Genomic DNA, 20,619 nt, shown 5'->3' on the forward strand with positions numbered 1-20,619 from the left:
TTTTAATGCTTAGCATCCTAGCCCACAGGCAATGTAGCCATACAGCAACAAACACCCATGCGTTAAATATGTCTCCAATACATTATCTCTTTTCCTATACCACTGCAATATTATCAGTCTACTCGGTAAGCAGCTATGAGTTGGGCTTAGGTAGATGTCAACTATATTAAGCAGTAATAAAGTCTACAGCTTGGATATATAGTATTTATCTGCAAGCAAAAGTATGGAAATAAGACTGACTCTGCACTGTGCATGCCTTCTATGCTTCATTTGCATATCTTCAATTCCATTCGCTGGCAAGATTCAGCCAATAGGATCAAATATATGCAAATGAAGCAGGAGAGAGAAGGCATGCACAGTGCAGATTCAGACCTGAACTTCCTTATTCGGCAGCCTGTATCTATTACACAACGTGTGTCGCTGATCACATAAGAGGAGAGAACGGTGAGTTTTTGCAGAGGTGGTCCAAAGCATCTATGGTATGTATCGCTGAAAGGAAACATTTAAAGTAATAAAGATAAATTACAAAAATGTTTATCATGGCATTGGCTGTTTAATTAGCTCTGTTGTCCAAAAGGTGAACAAAGAGAGAACATCTGTTCTCAGCTCGGTGGGCTCTAAACAGCTGTTGAGAAGCTAAGTTTAGAGGTTGTAGCAAATTATCAAGCAGAAAATGAGGTTGTTCTGTAATATAAGATGATGCTACAAGGCGGATTATGAAATTCTGATGCTAGCTTCACTGGTTTCTCTGTTGCCCTGTAGTAATTATCTGTATTAATAACTAATCAGCCTTATATTGTGACATTTATATTCTATGTGTACTGTATATTGTGCTTGGGTCCCTAAGCCCAGTAGTGACAGCAGCACAGAGCATGTACAGTGAATCAACAGAAAATAAGCTACAGGGGCATCTTTGGAGACACAGATATTTACTGCTAAAGGGCTGTGGTTGCCTTGGACTAGCCTACTTCTTTAGTTAAGCTTTAGTTCTCCTTTAAAGGGGATGTAAAGGCAAAAAAAATAAAATCCCATTTTTGCTTTCTTTAATGAAAAGGAAATCTATCCAACGGAAGTGTATACGAATATACGGGATTCAAAATTTTTAAATGCATATGCTGTACTGTGGTAACTACAATAATGATGGAACAATGCACGTTTTATTGTTTGTTTAATTGTTTAATTGTTATAAAATGCAAATATATATATATATATATATCTCCAATATACTTTAATTAAAAAATGTGTACCGTTTTTATAATAAACCTGTATAATAAACCTGTATGCAGTCAAATTCCCCCTTTGTTTTACTTGCTCTGACAACTGAGGATAGGAAACTTCAGACGGTCCCTAACTGTTCTGCAGGGAAACAATCATACTTTCACATGGCAGGGATGAGCCCCTTTACTTCCCTGACCTTGAGCAGCTTTGTTTGTTTCCCTGTACAGCCGGCGACTGTGTAGAGATTTGTATCCGCAGACCTAGTGCAGTCAGCATACTCTGATTATTAATCATTCTTGCTGTATCAGCTTATATGGCAGATATATTTGACTTGTGCTATTTTGATAATTTATGACAATCCCTAAGCTTAAACTCCCAACTAAAGCCCAGACCACACTGAGCATGTCCACGGTCTTGGTCCTGCAACGATGTTAAACAAAGTTACAAGATGACAGACCCCTGCAGCCAATTTTGAAAGCCTAAATCATTTGTTTTATTAGACTTCTGGTGCAGTAAGTTCATGTTTATGTTAATTATACAAAATAAAGCCTCTCTAGCATTATTCTTTTGTAGACTTTAGTTGCCCTTTAAAGAGCACACGCTCATTATGCATGTAGTATAACTGGGCAAACAATCTGCCTTAACTTTTCCTCCTACAACTGCTCTGAAGAACCCGGAGGCCCTGAATTTTACCATCATATTTAAAAGGGCTATTAGTTCATATTTCTGTCCAATTTTATATTAAGAATAATAACGGTTATGGCAAAAACCACTGTGAACTATGTGTTGAAATGTTTTGCAGGAAACAACTGAGTAATGGATGATTATATCCTAAATAGAGCTAGTATGAACAAGCCTTTACATTTACATTGTTGCTAAAGGTATAGTATCCCTTATCCAGAAACCCGATATCCAGAAAGCTCCGAATGGCAGTCTCCCATAGACTCCATTTTATCCAAATAATCCAAATTTTTAAAAATGATTTCCTTTTTCTCTGTAATAATAAAACAGTAGCTTGTACTTGATCCCAACTAAGATATAATTAATCCTTATTGGAAGCAAAACCAGCCTATTGGGTTTATTTCATGTTTAAATAGATTTCTAGTAAACCTAAGGCATGAAGACCCAAATTACGGAAAGATCCGCTATCCAGAAAACCCCAGGTCCCAAGCATTCTGGATAACAGGTCCCATACCTGCACTAATTTTTGCTATCTAATCATCTACATTCTACACCTGGCATTCCACCTGTTGCTTAACTACCAGTTTTGTCATCTATTGATTATAGGATTAATAGGCAATACAGTAACATGGATGATCAATTAACTGTAACGTTCAAAAAAATGAATATAAAGATGTCATACCTTGTGCAAGCATGTTAAATTCTAAGAACAGTGCTATGTGATACAGCTCCATAGCTTCTTCAGCCCGAGTCATGTTTGGCTTTCCAGCTACTAGAGCCTGAACTTCGCTTAAGCTCCCAATTGATGGACTGCAGTGCAACACATAGGACAGGTCAACTACATCTGTATACATACAATGCAAAATAACCTTTGCATATTTTTTTGGTATTATGGACTCATCCAAAATAATTCGAGTTGGAGTCCTTAATGTTCGGTCTGTTATTTCTTCTCCTGTCCTTATTCGCCGTTGCAGTAGGTTACGGAAGAATGGAGATCGAGCTGAAAGAACTGCTTTGTGAGCTCTGAGTTCATCTTCCAGGCAACTCTGTGCTCCAAATGTTTCCACCAGCTCAGAGTCTGAAGAAAAGCGGAGGACTGCATCATAGGAGCACATATAATCAAACAGCCCACGCAAATCAATGTCCAAAGAGTTTGGTGTACCAAATTCTTCACTTAGTTGCACAAGGATATCTACATTTTGAAATCTGGAATCCTCCATGCCAAACTCCCCTGTATAAAGGTAGTGTAAAAGGGCTGAGAACATAGGCATATCTATACCTGCAGTATTTATATCCATAATAATCTCAGCTCCATACTCAGGGGAAGATGAAAGCAACTTCTTAAAAAATGGACATCTTGCTGCCAATATGGCACGATGTACAGGAAAGCACGTTTCCTGGAATATTAAATCAACATCTGTACAGTACTTGTATTCATAAAGATCAGCCATATCTTTCTGCAAAGTCCTGGCTTCTGGTCTTGCTAAGTTTGCTTGCAAAGAAAGCTCTTTTAAGGCTGCTGTGCCCTCATATTCTTCCACAAGTGCATTCACATCTCTGACATCCCAACCTGACAGCAATTCTCGCATTTGCTTAGCATGATCAGCAGACCGGCTTGATTTACGCCGTTTAATAAACTTCTTTTTAAGTGTTGCAAGGCCAGACGTTTTCTTTTTTTTGTCCTGTGGTTTTTCATGCCCATGATCAAGGCTGTACAATTTTGATTCATAACCATAGCCTTGATGAGAGTACGATGATGTTCCTATAATTGGATGGAGAGAAAAACATTTGTTTTTTTGAAAAAATGAAAAAAGCTGGTTGAAATTTGCACCTAGGCAGGTCTATCTGCAGCTGGCTGAAGAAAGCTAATTACCAATTGGTTGCTATGGGTTACTGCCCAGATGCAAGTTTGCCCAATCTTGTTAAATGAGCCTCATTATCAATCACATACAAATCATAAACCATTAAATCCCAGGTCTGTTGCAATCAATGAAACGTTACATATAATTATAATAATTATATCTATGACTTGAGTCCAAATGATATAAAACTAATGATGCATTCTAGAAATGATGGAGTATCAATATCAACAATAATACAATATCTATCTAAAACAGTATGTTTATATGGCCACCATAACAAACCATGTTGATTTATAAGTTACAGAACAGAATAGCATGTTCATAAAGCTACTTCTAACTTGATATACAAAATTATATTAAATGTACCTTTGTTTGCAGGGAAATTCATTTCTCTAAATTTATTTTTACACGTTTTTATGCAAATCCATATTACCTATAAAAGTCTGCTGTGTCTGTGAGTTTCCCCCTACCCTCGGGGAACACGAGTGAGGGTAGTTTGATGCGTTTGCTCCCATGTTGTTAGTCACTTTGACATTTTGCCTGATGGCTCTTCCGAGTACAATTCGGCATTTTGTACTTTTCATAAATCCAGGTTTTGCGGAAAAGTTTTGCATCCATTTCTGGTGAGGTAAAATAGGAATATTAGAAACCATTCTAGAGATTGTACTTTACCATTTTTTAAGAGAAAACTTCAAGAACATATTTTTGGGATTGATGTATTTTGCGCAAGAGATGAAATTAGAGCGTATGAGGGTGTTAAAAGTTAACCAGAACCCAACATATGTTGAGCTCCCTGCTATGGCATAGCTTTATTAATGGGGTTGTTCACCTTCCAACATTTTTTTCAAGTTCAGTTGTTTCCCCTTTTTTCAATTACTTTCAAAATATAAATTTTTCTCCTTATTTCTTTCTAAAGCAGGTAGGAGCAGGGCCTCACCGACTCAGTAAACTGTTTTAAATTGATACATAGTTGATACATTTCTTATCCTTGGCCCTGTTGCACTGTTAGGATTGATACAATAGTTTGTGAATATTCCAAAGATATTGCTGAGAAAAGTATCAACTAAATGTTCCAAATAGTAACAGTTCAGATCCTACACCTGAATTTATGAGCTGCCAGACTGAAACACCAAACACAGGATCATAAACGTTAAACTTCAATGTTGGAAAAACAAGGAAAGCAACTGAAAAAGTCTTCATTTCTGATGACCATTCTGAAAACAACTAAAGTGTAAACTTGTTTGAAAGGTGAACAATCCCTTTAACCTGTTTTTTTTTAAAAAAAAAAAAAAAGTTTTGTGAACTAATAAACCAATAAAATTAGTAGTACAATCATTTGAAAATACTTGACGTTTGTGGCACTTCTCTTAAATTTCCATCATCAGCAGGATGTGTTTTTAGTCTAGAAGGGTAACATCTGTTCCACAAAAGATTTCTTAAAACCAAACACTCAGGTTCTTAAAAAAATAGCAATATACCAAAGTCACCAGTCAAGTATTTACTACAGTTATTTGGATAAACAGGTCAAAGCACCATATGCATACTGAAACATGTTCTGAAAATCGGATGTTTAAATGAACACAGCAAAGTAAGCAAAACATGTGTGACAGAAAATAAGTTAGTAGAAAAATTTGAAAATAGAAACATTTAAATTAGATTTACATATTTAAACCTTTATAGCTACTTTTGTGCTTGCAAGGATGTAATCAACTGGTAAAATGTATGTTTCTTACATAGTAGCTATGTCATGCTTTATGTCTATTTGACACAAAATTCAGAATACAGTGGACACACAGACTACCTGAAATGAAAAATGAACAGACTATATAACAAGATGTATGCAGACACCCCTTCAGATATTGCTTGTACTTACTCACTGCTGAGTTTCCAACTGGGGCACGAAACAAACACAAGAAATCCAGAACAAACCTAAATTCACCATGTACAATGCCAACCATCAGCTGATGTAGTGTGAAGTTCACAGTCACTGAACTAGAACAGTGGAACTGCTTTCTGTCAAGCGATAATCCCTCTTTGACATGTGTAATGCTAACTGTAATATATGGTCTGTGTGTTGTTTTATAGTTTGGCCCATAGAACCTGTATCCATTGAAAGCAAAACAGTAATGCTACAGTGTGAAGTGATAATTCCGTGCTTCCTAGTTTGTGTGGCACTACAGCGCCCCAATGCAAGTGCTTTTTAATTACCTTTTGGGAATTAAAAATGATGTACTATTTCTGATATAACAAGCTACTCTTCACTATTCCCTCTCAGTATCAGTCTCTCCTCATTCTGGAGTCAGATTTTGATTGACAGATCGAATATCTTTCCAAGAAGTTGTATTAAAGCCTACTCAAATAAAAACATTTTGTTTGTAACTGAACAAAATATAACTGACTTCTGCACAAACCTTGCACATAGACAGGATTTCTACTTGGTTATTTTGAAAGAATGAGCCCTTACCCATCTTCCCGGTAAAGAGAGCACACCCCCTCCCCGCAAAGGCTGTAACTGTTAATCAAAATATAACCTCTTCATGAAGAGAGTGATGATGAGAGGGCAAAGGTGAAGAGTAACGCATGATTGGCAAGCCTGCAAAGCATCATGAGCAATGTTTTTCTAAACCAAAGTTTGGACTAATAAAATAAAAATTGTTGCTGTGCAAATTCTGAGTGTGGTGTATTTTTTTTAATCTAAACAGCTCCCCTAGTGGATGAAGAATAGTGTAATGTTCTTGGATATGTCAGCAGTAGGGTTAAAGGGCAACTAAAGTCTAAAATAGAATAATGTTAGAAATGCTGTATTATGTATACTAAATATAAACATGAACTTACTGCACCAGCAGCCTAATAAGACAAATGATTTATGCTTTCAAAGTTGGCGCAGGGGGATGTCATCTTGTAACTTTGTTAGACATTTCTGCAATATCAAGACTCGCACATGCTCAGTGTGGTCTGGGCTTCAGTTGGGAGGTTAAGCTTAGGGATCGTCATAAATTATCAAAACAGCACAAGTCAAATAATATCTGCCATAGAAGCCAATACAGCAAGACTGATTAATAATCATAATATAGAGACTGCACTGCGTCTCTGGATACAAATCTCTACAGGGAATCCAACAAAGCTGCTCGAGTTCTGGGAAGTAAGGTGGGGGGCTCCCCCTGCCATTTGAACGTTTACCTGCACGGCAGTTGGGGACCATCTGACAATTCCTATCAACAGCAGTAAAAGAAGGGGGAATTGCACTGCATACAGTCAGGTTTATGATAAAAACTGTAGACATCTTTTAATTAAAGTATATTGGAGATAGATTTCTTTTTCATTAAAGAAAGTAAAAATGGGATTTTATATTTTTGCCTTTACATGCCCTTTAAAGGAATTGTTCAGTGTAAAAATAAAAACTGGGTAAATAGATAGGCTGTGCAAAATAAAAAAAGTTTCTAATATAGTTAGTTAGTCAAAAATGTAATGTATAAAGGCTGGAGTGATTTGATGTACACCATGTCAGTCAGAACACTACTTCCTGTTTTTCAGCTCTCTTGGTTTACACTGACTGGTTACCCTGGCTACCAAGCAGTAACCAATCAGAGACTTGAGGGGGGGGGGGCACATGGGTCACATCTGTTGCTTTTGATTATGAGCTGAATGCTGAGGATCAATTACAAACTCACTGAACAGAAATGTACCATGTGGCCCCCCTTCAAGTCGCTGACTAGCTCAGATTTATAGAGCTGAAAAGCAGGAAGTTGGATTCTGGCTGTTTTATTAGACATCTGCTCACTCCAGCCTTTATACATTACATTTTTGGCTAACTAACTACCGTATATACTCGAGTATAAGCCAAGTTTTTCAGCATCCAAAATGTGCTGGAAAAGTCTACCTCGGCTTATACTCGAGTCAGTGGGCAGTAGCTGAGATTGCAGTCACTTTTAATCATTCCTATACCAACAGTTCGCTTGGGGAGAGACTGCAATATCACACAGCGCCCTCTGTTGGTTATATGAAAGAATAACAGTGCGCCCTCTGTTGGTTATATGAAAGAATTGCAGTGCACCCTCTGTTGGTTATATAAAAGAATAACAGTGACTGCAATATCACACAGCACCCTCTGTTGGTTATATGAAAGATTAACAGTGATGGCAATATCACACAGCACCCTCTGCACATAGATGGGTCAGTGGGACAATGCACACAGTAATCCATTTGGCAATTCTCTGTCACCATCAACTTTGAAAAGAAGTCCGGTTGATCGCTGGGGGGTTCGCTTTGGCGGAATGTGCGCTGCTGGGAGACAGGGCTGTAGTTGTGTGTAGGCTTATACTTGAGTCAATAAGTTTTCCCAGTTTTCGTAGGTAATATTAGGTACCTCGGCTTATACTCGGGTCGGCTTATACTCTAGTATATACGGTATATTAGAAACATTTTTTATTTTGCACAGCCTGTTTTCACACTGAACTATTCCTTTAAGGCAGAAGTTTGTAATTAAGTCTTTGAACATTCAATATTATGTATACACTGTAAAACAAAGTCTTGCCCATCCTGTTTACCCCCAGCCCCAACCAGATAAAAAATAGAAGGCTTAACTTGTCCAAAGAGGAAAGCCAGTGTGCAGAGCTCTGTGCCTAGGTGATTTCATTCAGAATCAGTTTGTGTAATTCATGTTTTTGAGATTTAATGTGGATAAATTCCTCTGAATAAAAGGGCACATATACTCTCAACATTTCGTACATGAGAATACCCATACTGGCTAAAGCTGGCCATAGATGCAAAGATCCGATCGTTCGAATCCTCAAACGATCGGACTTCCCCATTCTCCTGACCTGCCACTAACCATTCAGATCAAATAAAGTAGTAGAAGAACATCAGCCGATGTCCTGCCCCTGACAGCAATCGTACAAAAGTTAAGTTCGACAAAAACTTAGCGACTGTCTCCCATTGAAAATCGTACGATCGGCAATACACGCAGAGATATTACCGGCAGCCGACAGACATCTTTTAACCTGTCCGATCGACCAAACGACCGATCTCCGTCGGACGAAAAATGTCGGGACTCTCTACACACGGTCCGAAAATCGTACGAATCCTTGATTCGTACGATCGCATCTTTGCGTCTATGGCCAGTTTAAGGTTTACAGTCTCTGTAATTACAAGTTATTAAAAAACACAGGGAGTTGCCCCTGCTATGAAAAGTGTCATTTACAGCTAGCCATGTATCTTTATGGCTTAAATGAATAGGTTTTTAAATACAATAGTAGTTGAGGGAGATGACAAGGGGTTGTGGCCAGCCTGTTGTTAGGCAATGGTAGTGCCCTAAGGTACATAAACACAGTGTAAAACTGAAAGAGAGAAATACATTTTGCCCCCCTTAGTTTTAGGTCTAGTGAGACACAAAGCTATTACCACCATTAAAGGGATGGTTCACCGTTATGTTAACTTTAGTATGTTATAGAATGGCTAATTCTTAATTCTAAACAACTTTTCAATTGGACTTTTTTAATTATTTGCCTTCCTCTTCTGACTTTCACTGCACTTCTGTAACGCTATTAAATATTATTATTAATCTTTCAGTTCAGGGCCTCTCCTATTCATATTCCAGCTTCTTACTTAAATCAGTACATGTTGCTTAGGTAATTTGTACCCTAGCAACCAGGATGCTGAAATTGCAAACTGGATAGCAGCAGAATAAAAAGAGCAAAAACTACAGATATTAAAAAATTAAAACCAACTACAAATTGCCTTAACAATATCACTCTCTACATCATACTAAAAGTTCATTTAAAGCTGAACAACCCATTTAATGGATGTCCAAATCAGCTTATTCTGTACTGATGCACATTTCAGGGGGTGTCCCCAATTCCAACATATGTATAAAGACACCACTCTACCAGAAACCTAAAACCTTTATTTTACACATTTCAGAGCAACAGATTAGCTTATGCAATGTTTCCAGTAGAACTCACTCTTTATCGAGCATGTTGCATAACACTGCATAAGCTGTTAAGCTGCTCTAAAATGTGATAAAGTTGTTTTTAGGATCTATTGAAGTTACATCATTTGAAAAAATATATCTGCAGTACTGAGGTATCAGAGGAAATTATTATACGTTTGTATGGCTCTAACACATTTACTTAGCGCTGAATTTCTTGCAGATGCATAAAGTGGAACTGAAGTCAGGACACCAGTGCTACAAGACAATCCTAGGAAGACACCATTCTGCCCAGAAATATTCGATGAAGTAATCAAAATTAATTTTCATGAAATGTAAGTGGGTATTTTTAAAAGTAATATGTACAACTGAGATATGAAGGTTAAAACCACAATGCACATATGAAGGTGACCCATCTGTTTAATGTAGTTAAGCAACAAAAAAGGTCTGCAAATGTTGTTAAACAGCAATGTTCAGTATATGATCAACATGACGAGAAAATAACCAACGCTATCTTAATAAATGACATGCACTGATTCAAAGACTAATTCCCCTACCACATGAACAGAAGAGACTAGGGTCAATTTCATCATGAGTCAATTAACATGTCTGTGTGTTTTTGGAATGTGAAACGAAAATAAGTGTACCCAGAGGAAACCTGCAAAGACACAGGGAGATCATACAAACACTTTACAGCTAATACCAAGGTTGGAGTCTACCTCAGGGCCCTAGTGTTGCAATGTAGCAGTCATTTATTTAACATAGAACTTTGGTAAAAGTTTTTATTTAAGTATTTATTTTAAAAGTATATATTTTTTTAAGTAGCAGTGTCATGATGATGCTGTTAGACACTGCCCTACAACTGTAGGTAAAGCTGTAAAAGACACTGGAAGATCCCATGCAAGTTCTGTGATTCTGAGGTTATAACCACATGTGCAGGACACCTATTTGCAGGCACATACAAAGGTAAATCAGCAAACAACACAGCATTGTGGTTTGTAATAGCTCTAAGAGAAAATCTGTCTGATCAGACTGCTGTCAGTAGAGTTCCACCATTTTAGGTGAGGGAATTTTCAACAAAGGTGCATCTACATTCAAAGGTGCATCTACATTCAAAGGTGCATCCACATTCAGTATAAAATTACAATTACGCCTGCGATTCATCTCAGTGCGTTGGAACGAAAGCTATCGCAGGTTAAAGCACTTGTGTAGTTCTACCCTAAGATTCCTAAGTAAGCACTGTAGTCTGTCTCCAGACCCACTCTGCATATCAAACAACTAGAACACAATTTAGAATACAACTGTTTTAGCATGAACAATGTCAAAATGTAATTTTTGTTTCTTTAATAGACCAATGAATACAAGAAATTAACATACAAAACAGGACTGCTACTGTAGTATTTCGTAAACAGTAGAAAGAGGTTCTATTTGAATGTATTTACAGGTGTTTTATTATTTTCACAATAACCTCACAACAGAGTGCTTACAATTTTTTACTAAATAGGAGATGTTGTTCACATGTGAATATTAACGTTTTAGAAAATATATGAACCTTCCACCAATGTACCTGTGCCATTAGATGCACTGCTGTACACCTTTGCAAATGTAAATTCCTAGCATTAAAAACGCTTATCTTTAGAGTCTGCCAATCAAATCATCCAACACATAATCTGTGCATAGGAATCATTTAATAAAATATCACCAAGGTAATGCAGTGATAATAATTTAGATAATTTAGTAAGAAAACTGGTGGTCATTTTTGTAATTTAAAAGATTTTTTAATCACATGAGTATCTTAGTTTCAATCAGCAAGACAAGTATACTGTAAACTGCACAGGGTTCTAACTACTTCACTTTAGCATCAAAACCTGCAACACAACTTTGCATATCTCTCAGCCCATCAAAGTTAGGCTAGTGTAACACTACACTCTTGGTCTGAGGCAACGGTCGGTAGAAATATGTCTGTACCATAAAGAGGAACTACTGCCGATAATCCCAACTGAAGCTGATGGGAATAGTTAAATGAATTACTCATGTAAGTGCTTCTAAAATAATGTGGAAATCTACATCTTCTTGTAACTTGCTAATAAGAAGCAGAAGCCTAATGCTTCAAACCAGGAAAACAAGGAAATTGTGATCTTTTTTTTTTCTTGTGTGCAGCTTGTGGTTCTTTTTAACCTCCCATGCCCTGATTTGCATATGCAAATTAGAGTTCTGATTCAGTTCAGGATTAGACAGAATCCTTTATGAAAGATTTTCGATTTGGTGCATCCCTAGAAAAAAACAGTTCAGTTACAGATTTCAGCACAAATTACTGTTACATAGAATGTTTCACTTTTTCCTTATAAAAAGCACCAAACAGTAAATGCTACGATTTATCTTAGGTAAACAAAACCAAACACAACTCTTTCAATTATAATTTCCACTAAGCAAACAACAAACCTGCTCAATAAATAAGCACGGGTTACCTCCATACAGTTTTCACTGTAAAATTCTTGATGACAGAGTCAATGCCTGTGATACATCAATAACCTTATGTAAATGTATACAGAAAAAAACAAGTGCTAAGAATAAAGGTCAAATTATATTGCTCATTAAAGTACAACTTATTGTAAACTCCCATCATAGTGTTTCTATAGTGTTTATATTTTACTTCGCTAAGAAAAGTCAGGACCGAATAATAATTTCCTTCAGAAAGAAGTTCAAATTGAAGAGGGGGTGGTGGTCAGTACATAAAATTGCAAAACTTGTGTCCAATTCCTTTGTAGTTGCTCTGTGTTGCAACTAATTAGTTAAATATATAAAAGAAGAAAAAAAATAAACAGGAACTCCAGCAGTTTGACTGCAAAAAAAAACCTTTCTTCCAGGTTGTGGCAACACGACATGTGAACCCACTTGATAAAGGGTATTACACACGAAACATGTTGTGTTGCCACAACCTGGAATAAAGGTTTTTTTCCAGTCAAACCGCTGGAGTTTCTTTTATTCTTCTTTTTTGGATTTTAGAAAGAGGTGTGGCCATGGAGTGGATTACTGAAAGGCTTATTATTCAATTAAAATACTGTAGTGTGGTGTCATTCAAAAAGGCATATGAAAGTAAATGCTGATCCAGACATCTCTCTCAGTTAACTCGTCTAATAACAGCAACCATGAGCACTCCAGATGTTGAAAGAGAGATTGAAGTATTAATCAACTACTAAAGAGGCAAGTTTGGGATACGGTTAACAAGACAGCAACAGGCTCAAAATAAAGTAGCTAATTACTACTTCAGGTAAAACAACTGCATGTTCAGCTCCAGGCTTGGAGATCACAATCATTTATCTAGATTGTAAACGTTTGCGAGTAGGGCACTATGATCCTATTTTTTTTAACCAGTATCACGTTACTCCAGCTCATTGTAAACAAATGAAAAGCAGTGTATAACTTGCTGGAGTTTAATAAATAAATTACGATGAGGATTTTTTTTAAAAATATAGCTGCAGTGTTTTACGAGAGCTTACGTCTTACAAAAAAATGTGCCACCACCAAACACACACATACACATATATATATACCTACCTACATATATATATCCCCCCACAGGGATCGAAACGTTGAGTGGATCGTTTGTTTGTAATCTCCTGACGAAGATCCCTGTGGGGGATCGAAACGGGGATTTGGGGTATATATATATATATATATATATATATATATATATATATATATATATATATAGATATAGATACATACATACATACACACACAAACACATGGGGGGGGGGGAAGAGTCAGGAAGTCAGCAAACAACCACCCAAAAAAGCAAAAATGCACAGATGCTGTCTCAAAATGTAAAATCAGCATGAAGGACACAGATACCTCATGGAATTTCATTTGTATGGAAAAATTTAATAGTATAAGTTGACATTTCAATCCTACACAGAGGGCCTTAGTATAAAATATAAATATATAGATTTATAGTGAATAAAGAATCCTGTTGTAAAATTGGGATATTATAAGTCAAGGAGTTCCATGAACATATCAAAGCACGAGGCCGAAGGCCAACAGTTTTTATACAAGTCATGGAAGTCTAGGGTAACTTCTAATATCCTCATATTTTGCAACAGGGGGTCCTTTGTTTATTACAATACCCAAATTTCATTGAGTCATGTGACAGAAATGACCATTTATAAGAATATAATTTACAGGATTTACATGGTGTTGTGTATGTACTTGGTTATCAAACACACTTCTTATTGATATATATATATATATATATATATATAGATATATATATAGAGATATATATATATATATATAGATATATATATATATAGATATATAGATATATATATAGATATATATATATATAGATATATAGATATATAGATATATATATAGATATATAGATATATATATAGATATAGATATATATATAGATATAGATATATATATATATAGATATATATATATATAGATATAGATATATATATATATAGATATATATATATATAGATATATATATATATAGATATATATATATATATAGATATATATATATATATAGATATATATATATATAGATATATATATATATATATATAGATATATATATATAGATATATATATATATATAGATATATATAGATATAGATATAGATATATAGATATATATATATATATAGATATATATTTATTAGTAAGATGGGCGGCACACCGCTTCTAAACCTCACCCAGTTGCACAGTTAAAGCTTGCATATATATATATGTATATGTATATATATATATATATAGAGCAATAAGAAGTGTGTTTGATAACCAAGTACATAAATAATAGTGTATATAGATTGACAGTGTGTATATGTACATGTATAAATCATAAACGATCCTGCCAGCTAGGAGGCAACAGCTACATTACAGAGAGAAGCAGTAACTTCTTGGGGACAATACAGAGCTCAAATCAACCAAAACAATAAAGGAACAGCTATATTAAGTATAAATGAACTTTGCCACTCCCACAGCTTGAAACTACAACTCTCAGCCAGATACTATTGTACATGTGAAACAGCTGGAGTGTCTGTTTCTGATCTACATACTTCTGACTTCACCCAACACCAAGCACACACCACTGAGTAGTAAGGGCAAGGTATCCATCAACAGCTTGTGGGGGAATAACTAGAGCAGAAGCTCTCGCGAAATGAGGTCTGTGACAGCTAAGAGGGTCTGCAGTTGCTTAAGGGACACAAACAAGCTAGTTATATCGAAGCCCACATACATTGCAGGCCTGGCTTGGATTGCATTGCGGGTTATAAAGCATTCCGGTGTTGGCCTACTTAACCTGCACCAACACGTAGGCCACTGCCAGTCCCAGGCCTCTAGTACTGAGCAGTCAGCACAACTCCGGACTCAGGCTACAGCCTAGAACGACGCCAGCCCTGCCTACAGTCCGAGCCCTGCCTACAGTCCGGGGCCTGCCAACCCCTCCCTCCGTAGTATTGTTGCGGGTCCCACTTACTTTACGAAGGGTCACCACAGCTTGCTGCTTCCCCGCTAACTTCTCCAGCGGAGGCCATCGCCCTAAGAGATTCGGCGGATGGTAACAATCGGCGCTCGGCTTCCTCCCCTTCCCTCCAACTCAGATCCCCACCGCCATCTTGCATCTGCCCCCCTCCGCCGACGTCACCAACACGGCCACGTGACCCAAGCTCTGCCAGCGCGCTCACGAGCAAATCGACGCTTGCCAGATTTTCCAGCAGGCCGTCTGGAGAGGAAGGGAGATTTCTATATTGTGTAATTGTGGCATCTTCTCGTCGTTTTTTTTAAATGTCATCTCCACAGCAGGAAATACAATACTTTAAAACTCAAATAGTATAACAAGGTTAATCGGCATGAAGTTACACAATGTATAAAGCTACAACAACTGAGAAACGACTGGACGTGTTGGGAAGGATTTAACTGGAGCAGATATTTGCAAACAAAATTAATTACAGTTCATTTTGAAATGTCCAATTCCATAACATTAAAGTTGTGGTTTAGGGCTCTTCTGGCTGTGTCTTTATTTAGGGCTGTTATGTTCTATTCATACCCAAACCAGCACTAGTATCATCATCACTATTATCATTATTATCCTTTATATAGCACCAATACATATTACACAGCGCTTTACTGAGATTGTTTATAAAGCAGAGACGGTACCTCCCAACATTTGGAGAATAGAAAGAGGGACAAATAGACCTGCGGTAAAGAAAAAGGGTTTGGCCACCCCCCCCCCAAATACCGCATCTATTTTACAACATTTGGCAGGTTATGGGAAGTTTAAACACATTTCTGGAAGGTTTAGGGTCAGGTTTTATGTGTTACAGTGAAGCCTCAATTTTAAATCCCCTGATTTTAAGTTTTCCCTCCTTTTACATTGTTATTGTGTGGTCCCACCTATATATTATGCATAATACATTTCCCTGATTTGACATTTTCCTGGATTTTACAAAATTTCATACTGGTCCCTTGAAAAATGTAAAATGGGGGTTCTACTGTATTACAGTTTTGCTAATGAAGATGAATTGCCCTTACATTTGTATGTTTGCTTATCTTAAATTGTTACAAATGTATCTACTGTAAGTACAACTGCCAAGTATTTTGAGCTCTCTGCCAAATTATTGAATTACATTTCAGAAACATTGTATCTTTTTTTCTGGCTGTTCGATGCAGGAGATCAAAGAGAAACTCTGGACATTACACTAACAATCTGCGAGTTAAGCTGTCAAAATTGGGACTGTCCCGTCAAAACAGTTGGGAGGTATGCCGCAGGACTCAATAAGGCGGTAACCACTGAGTGAACATGCTATCCTAGCTTTTTGTGCTGGACTATACTTTTATAATCCTTGATCAGGCAGCAGAAAGTGCTTTTAGCTAGGAACCAGTGACAAAAAATTAGTGACGTTTGTCGTGGCAAAAATATGTACATACATGACAGACACACTTTTAAAGGAAACATATTGTGTAAAAAAACAAGAATGTGTCAATGCATTGTTTTTCTCTAAATATAGCAGGAATGTACAGAGAAAAATAAGGTTTTTTTTTTTTATTAAAAATGTTTGCAAAAAACCCTTCTAGTCCCACCCATCTGTTCCACGTCCTGCTGCCTCTATTCCCAGGCTGTGCAGGGAGCTTTACTGCAAGATAGAAAACAATCAACAGCTAGGCTGACCTGATAGGGAACTGAAGCCTTTCTATGCTTGTGGACTCTGGGGCTGTGATTGGCTATCCCCCTGACTGCTCCGGGCTTCCAAAGTGTTTTTTGAGGCGCCACCCCTGTTTCCCTGATGAAAAGAGGCCTCATGAAACACGTTGGAAACCAGGAGCAATCAGCATCTTCTCCTTTGATATTTTTATTGCTTGTACTTTTATCAATATTGTGAGTAGATATTTGTTATTACTATTTTTACGCCATTAAAAGCTTTAATGCACAATTGTATCTTCTATTGGGAGTTTTCCCTTGTGCGCTCTCTTTTTCTTTTTAAAAAATTTCTGGTTGGTGTGTATGAAGCTGAGGATTCTACACTACTGGGAGCTGCCCCTGTTTGGATCTGAGTTCAGCGCAAACACTCTTTTCTTTTATTTATACTATTGCACACCTATAACTATGGTACCACAATCTTGTGAGTGGCAGGACTATTCTAACAGCCAGGCCTGGATTTGTGGTGAGGCCACAAAGGCCCAGGCCTAGGGCAACAAAATATTAGCAGCGGAATGCCACCCAACTGCTTGCTGAGGAGCACTGGGGATGTGCAGCTCCCCAGTGCTCTGGCGCATGCGCTTGCGGGGTGGGTGTGTGGGCAGCGGGCGCTAGTAACGCATGGGTGGGCCATAGGACCACATGGCCTAGGGGTATATACTCAATATCCGGCCCTGCTAACAGCAAAACCTACCAGCTGCTGCTGAAGTGTCAGAATGCTGGAGTTCAGTGGCAGATTGCTCAGTTGTGAGTGAATGCATGTTGTGTCTTGTTATGTTGGTGTGTATCTCCATTACTTTGGCCAATATGGGATTTATATGCATAATACCATGTGCTGATCCAAGCTAAGATGTATGCATGCTTATATTAGGTATATTTTATACATATCCTTCTTTAAAGTGGACCTGTCACCCAGACACAAAAATCTGTATAATAAAAGTCCTTTTCAAATTAAACATGAAATCCAATTTCTATTTTTTATTAAAGCATTCATAGCTGTTGTAAGCTCATTTAAAAATCTCAGCTGTCAATCAAATATTGTCTGCCCCTCCTCTATGCCCGTGGCATAGAGGCGGGGCAGACAATTACTTTCACTTTCAATTCAGCACTTCCTAGATATCACTGCTCTCCACACATTCCCCCAGTTCTCTTTACCATATAACTGTGTGGCCAGGGCATGGGGATGGACATTGGGTCCCCCATTCTGGTGCACAAACAAAATTCTGAGATGATACAAGACTTGTCTTAATAACAGTGTCCACAAAATGGCTCCTGCCTGCTTGCTATAATTTTGAAATCCCAGACTGAAGGAAACAAGATTCAAATAATTTATATAGTGTAATTAAAGTAAAAATAGGATTTTGAATAATTTTTTTGGGTGACGGGTCCCCTTTAAGGACCCTGGGAGGCAGGACTATTTGTTGCCAGCACATGTAACAAATCACCCATTTACCTCACTGCCAACATAAATGTAACTTGCCAGTGTTAAAATGCATAAAACCCACAACATGCTATTGAGCCAGTTGGGTTACTATGCATAATTAAAAATATCATGAAACAGGGATCAGGTGGCATCCAAAATGTTGCACTGTTTTGCCACATACTGATTACATTATGGCAGATAATAAATGGAATGCTTTAATCCGTATTGTATTGCTGTCCTTGTGTTAGGTAATATACTGTATATAACAGGTCCTGACTGAGAATTAAAATAGGCCCTGGCATTTCAGGTACACAGAGGCCCAATCAGCCCACACAGAGGCCCAAACAGCCCCCCACCAGCCCACTAAATACTGACTTTCTATGGCACCTTATAGCAGCCCCTCTGGCATTTGCCAGAACCCACAGATTGCTAGTCCGGGCCTGGTATATGGAGCCCATTACACATTATTGCTGGTCTGCCTTGGGCACTACACATACAGTATACCTTGCTGAACTGTAGCTCTTTATTTGCTTGCCTGAATTTATACATGTACATTCATTTGAACTGTATTTCTTGTCTGTAATATGTCTACTGTATTGTGTAGCTGGTCTATGCAGTCTGACCCAAAAACAAATTAAAAATATAGTGCAATGGACTTGTACATATTATCCCCAAAGAGTCCTTGGTAAAATAGCAATTAGGTTTATGTATATGGCGGGCTATGCAGTTTTGTAAAGATAAAAAAATATGTGATGGAAAACCAGATTACAAGGCTCATTTAGTACAGGTATGGGACCTGTTATCCAGAATGCTTGGGATTTGGGGGTTTCTTGATAATGGATCTTTCTGTAATTTGGATCTTCATACCGTAAATGTACTAGAAAATCATGTAAATTGTATAAATGTGCAGTTGCTGTGGCAAAAAAATGTGTAGTCATTGCTTGAATCAGTGCTCCTTGCACTGCAACACACTTGCTCCTAGAGGATCATAGACCACCATCATTTTGACAGTGAGCACATGCAATAATATTCTGTCATAATTGTGTCCAATTCACATCAAATTCCCACTTTGTGAACACAATTTTATGCTAGGATTATAGGTAAAAAAAACACGTGTGGTTAAAAAAAACTAGCTACTGTAATGGAAAGTCATTATAGTGAAAATGCTTTAACTGCTGCACTATACTGTAAGCTCTGTCTTCAGTTGTTTTGGAACTTTACAAGCATGGCTAACTATTCGTATACAAAATAAGATGACTGAGAGTGGAGCAGGCAGTAAACAGTTTTCTCTGGGATCCCCTTAATGTACATTACTCTCCTGACAGAATGTTACAAAAGTTTATTTTCTCAAATTCCACATCTACACGGAATGATATTTTTTCCTGGTATTCTGCAATGTTGTTTTAAGACTTTGTGATAGACTATGAGTATTCTGAAAACATTTATTTCCTGATAACATTCATAGAGTTATGTATTGTCAGTATATTATTGTGCTTTTTGTTTAATCAGAGTAGCAAAACAAGCATGGATTATTTTTGCCCCAGCAGGATGTGGGATACAAAATATGCAGAATGGTTTTACTGAAGAAAGTTCTCCTAAGATGCATCTGGTAAAGTTTAGGTCATGGAAACACACTGCTGCCAAACAGCTGTTTTAATTTCTAAATAAATAGTTTATAAAGCCAATGCTATATATTCACCAATAAACCTGGTTAAGTGATAGTTAACCAAATGGGATACCTTATTAAGTAAACATTCATACTGTATATGATTTGTGATACTGATGTAACAGTTTTGTATATATTTATGCAGGTTGTTGACCTTTTCTGCTCATTTAAAATGAAAAAGTATTTAAAGCCAAAAGAAGGAAGACTGTAAATACTGTACTTCCCTGTGTCTTTCCTTTTAAACATATGTAGCTGCTATTGTTGTTCTATGCGTGCAGACATTTTCTAAATACAGTAGATGTATTAATCTAAAAAGACACTTTCTCAATAGCTGTATTCATCTAATAAAAAAGTTGCACATCTCATAAAATGTTTCTGTATGGGCAGTGTCTCATCCTAGCAAATATCAAAAAAGGGAAATACTCTGTATGCACCATAAGTACCCATGTACTAAAAGTCAACAAGGGCAGAAAATATCAAGCTTCACTTGTTTAAAGTGTAAATTTATAATCGATTGCCTTTTAATTTTACCTTAGAGGGGATGTAAAGGCAGAAATAATAATGATTGCTAAAAACTTTCAATGTCATGTGGAACAATTTTGCAGTATACACCAATTGACAATTATCTGAAGT

The 20,619-nt window shown here is 37.1% G+C and overlaps 1 protein-coding gene across 5 annotated transcripts in view; it reads right to left on the bottom strand.

The window, feature by feature from the left end:
• Positions 1 to 15,643, bottom strand: part of btbd7.L (BTB (POZ) domain containing 7 L homeolog) — a 45,100-nt gene extending 29,457 nt beyond the window's left edge. For all 5 annotated transcript variants that reach the window (XR_005963426.1, XR_005963425.1, XR_005963427.1 and 2 more), the window contains exons 1-3: positions 15,179 to 15,643; positions 4,195 to 4,381; positions 2,582 to 3,661 (exon numbers count right to left, since the gene is read on the bottom strand). Coding sequence is in view for 1 of the 5 variants with exons in the window: in XM_018230446.2 (XP_018085935.1) it covers positions 2,582 to 3,661; positions 4,195 to 4,375 (1,261 nt within the window). In the remaining 4 variants the exon portion in view is untranslated. The remainder of the gene's footprint in view (positions 1 to 2,581; positions 3,662 to 4,194; positions 4,382 to 15,178) is intronic.
• Positions 15,644 to 20,619: the final 4,976 nt, after the last annotated feature.

Source organism: Xenopus laevis, chromosome 8L (genome assembly GCF_017654675.1).
Source record: "Xenopus laevis strain J_2021 chromosome 8L, Xenopus_laevis_v10.1, whole genome shotgun sequence".
Taxonomy (NCBI): domain Eukaryota; kingdom Metazoa; phylum Chordata; class Amphibia; order Anura; family Pipidae; genus Xenopus; species Xenopus laevis.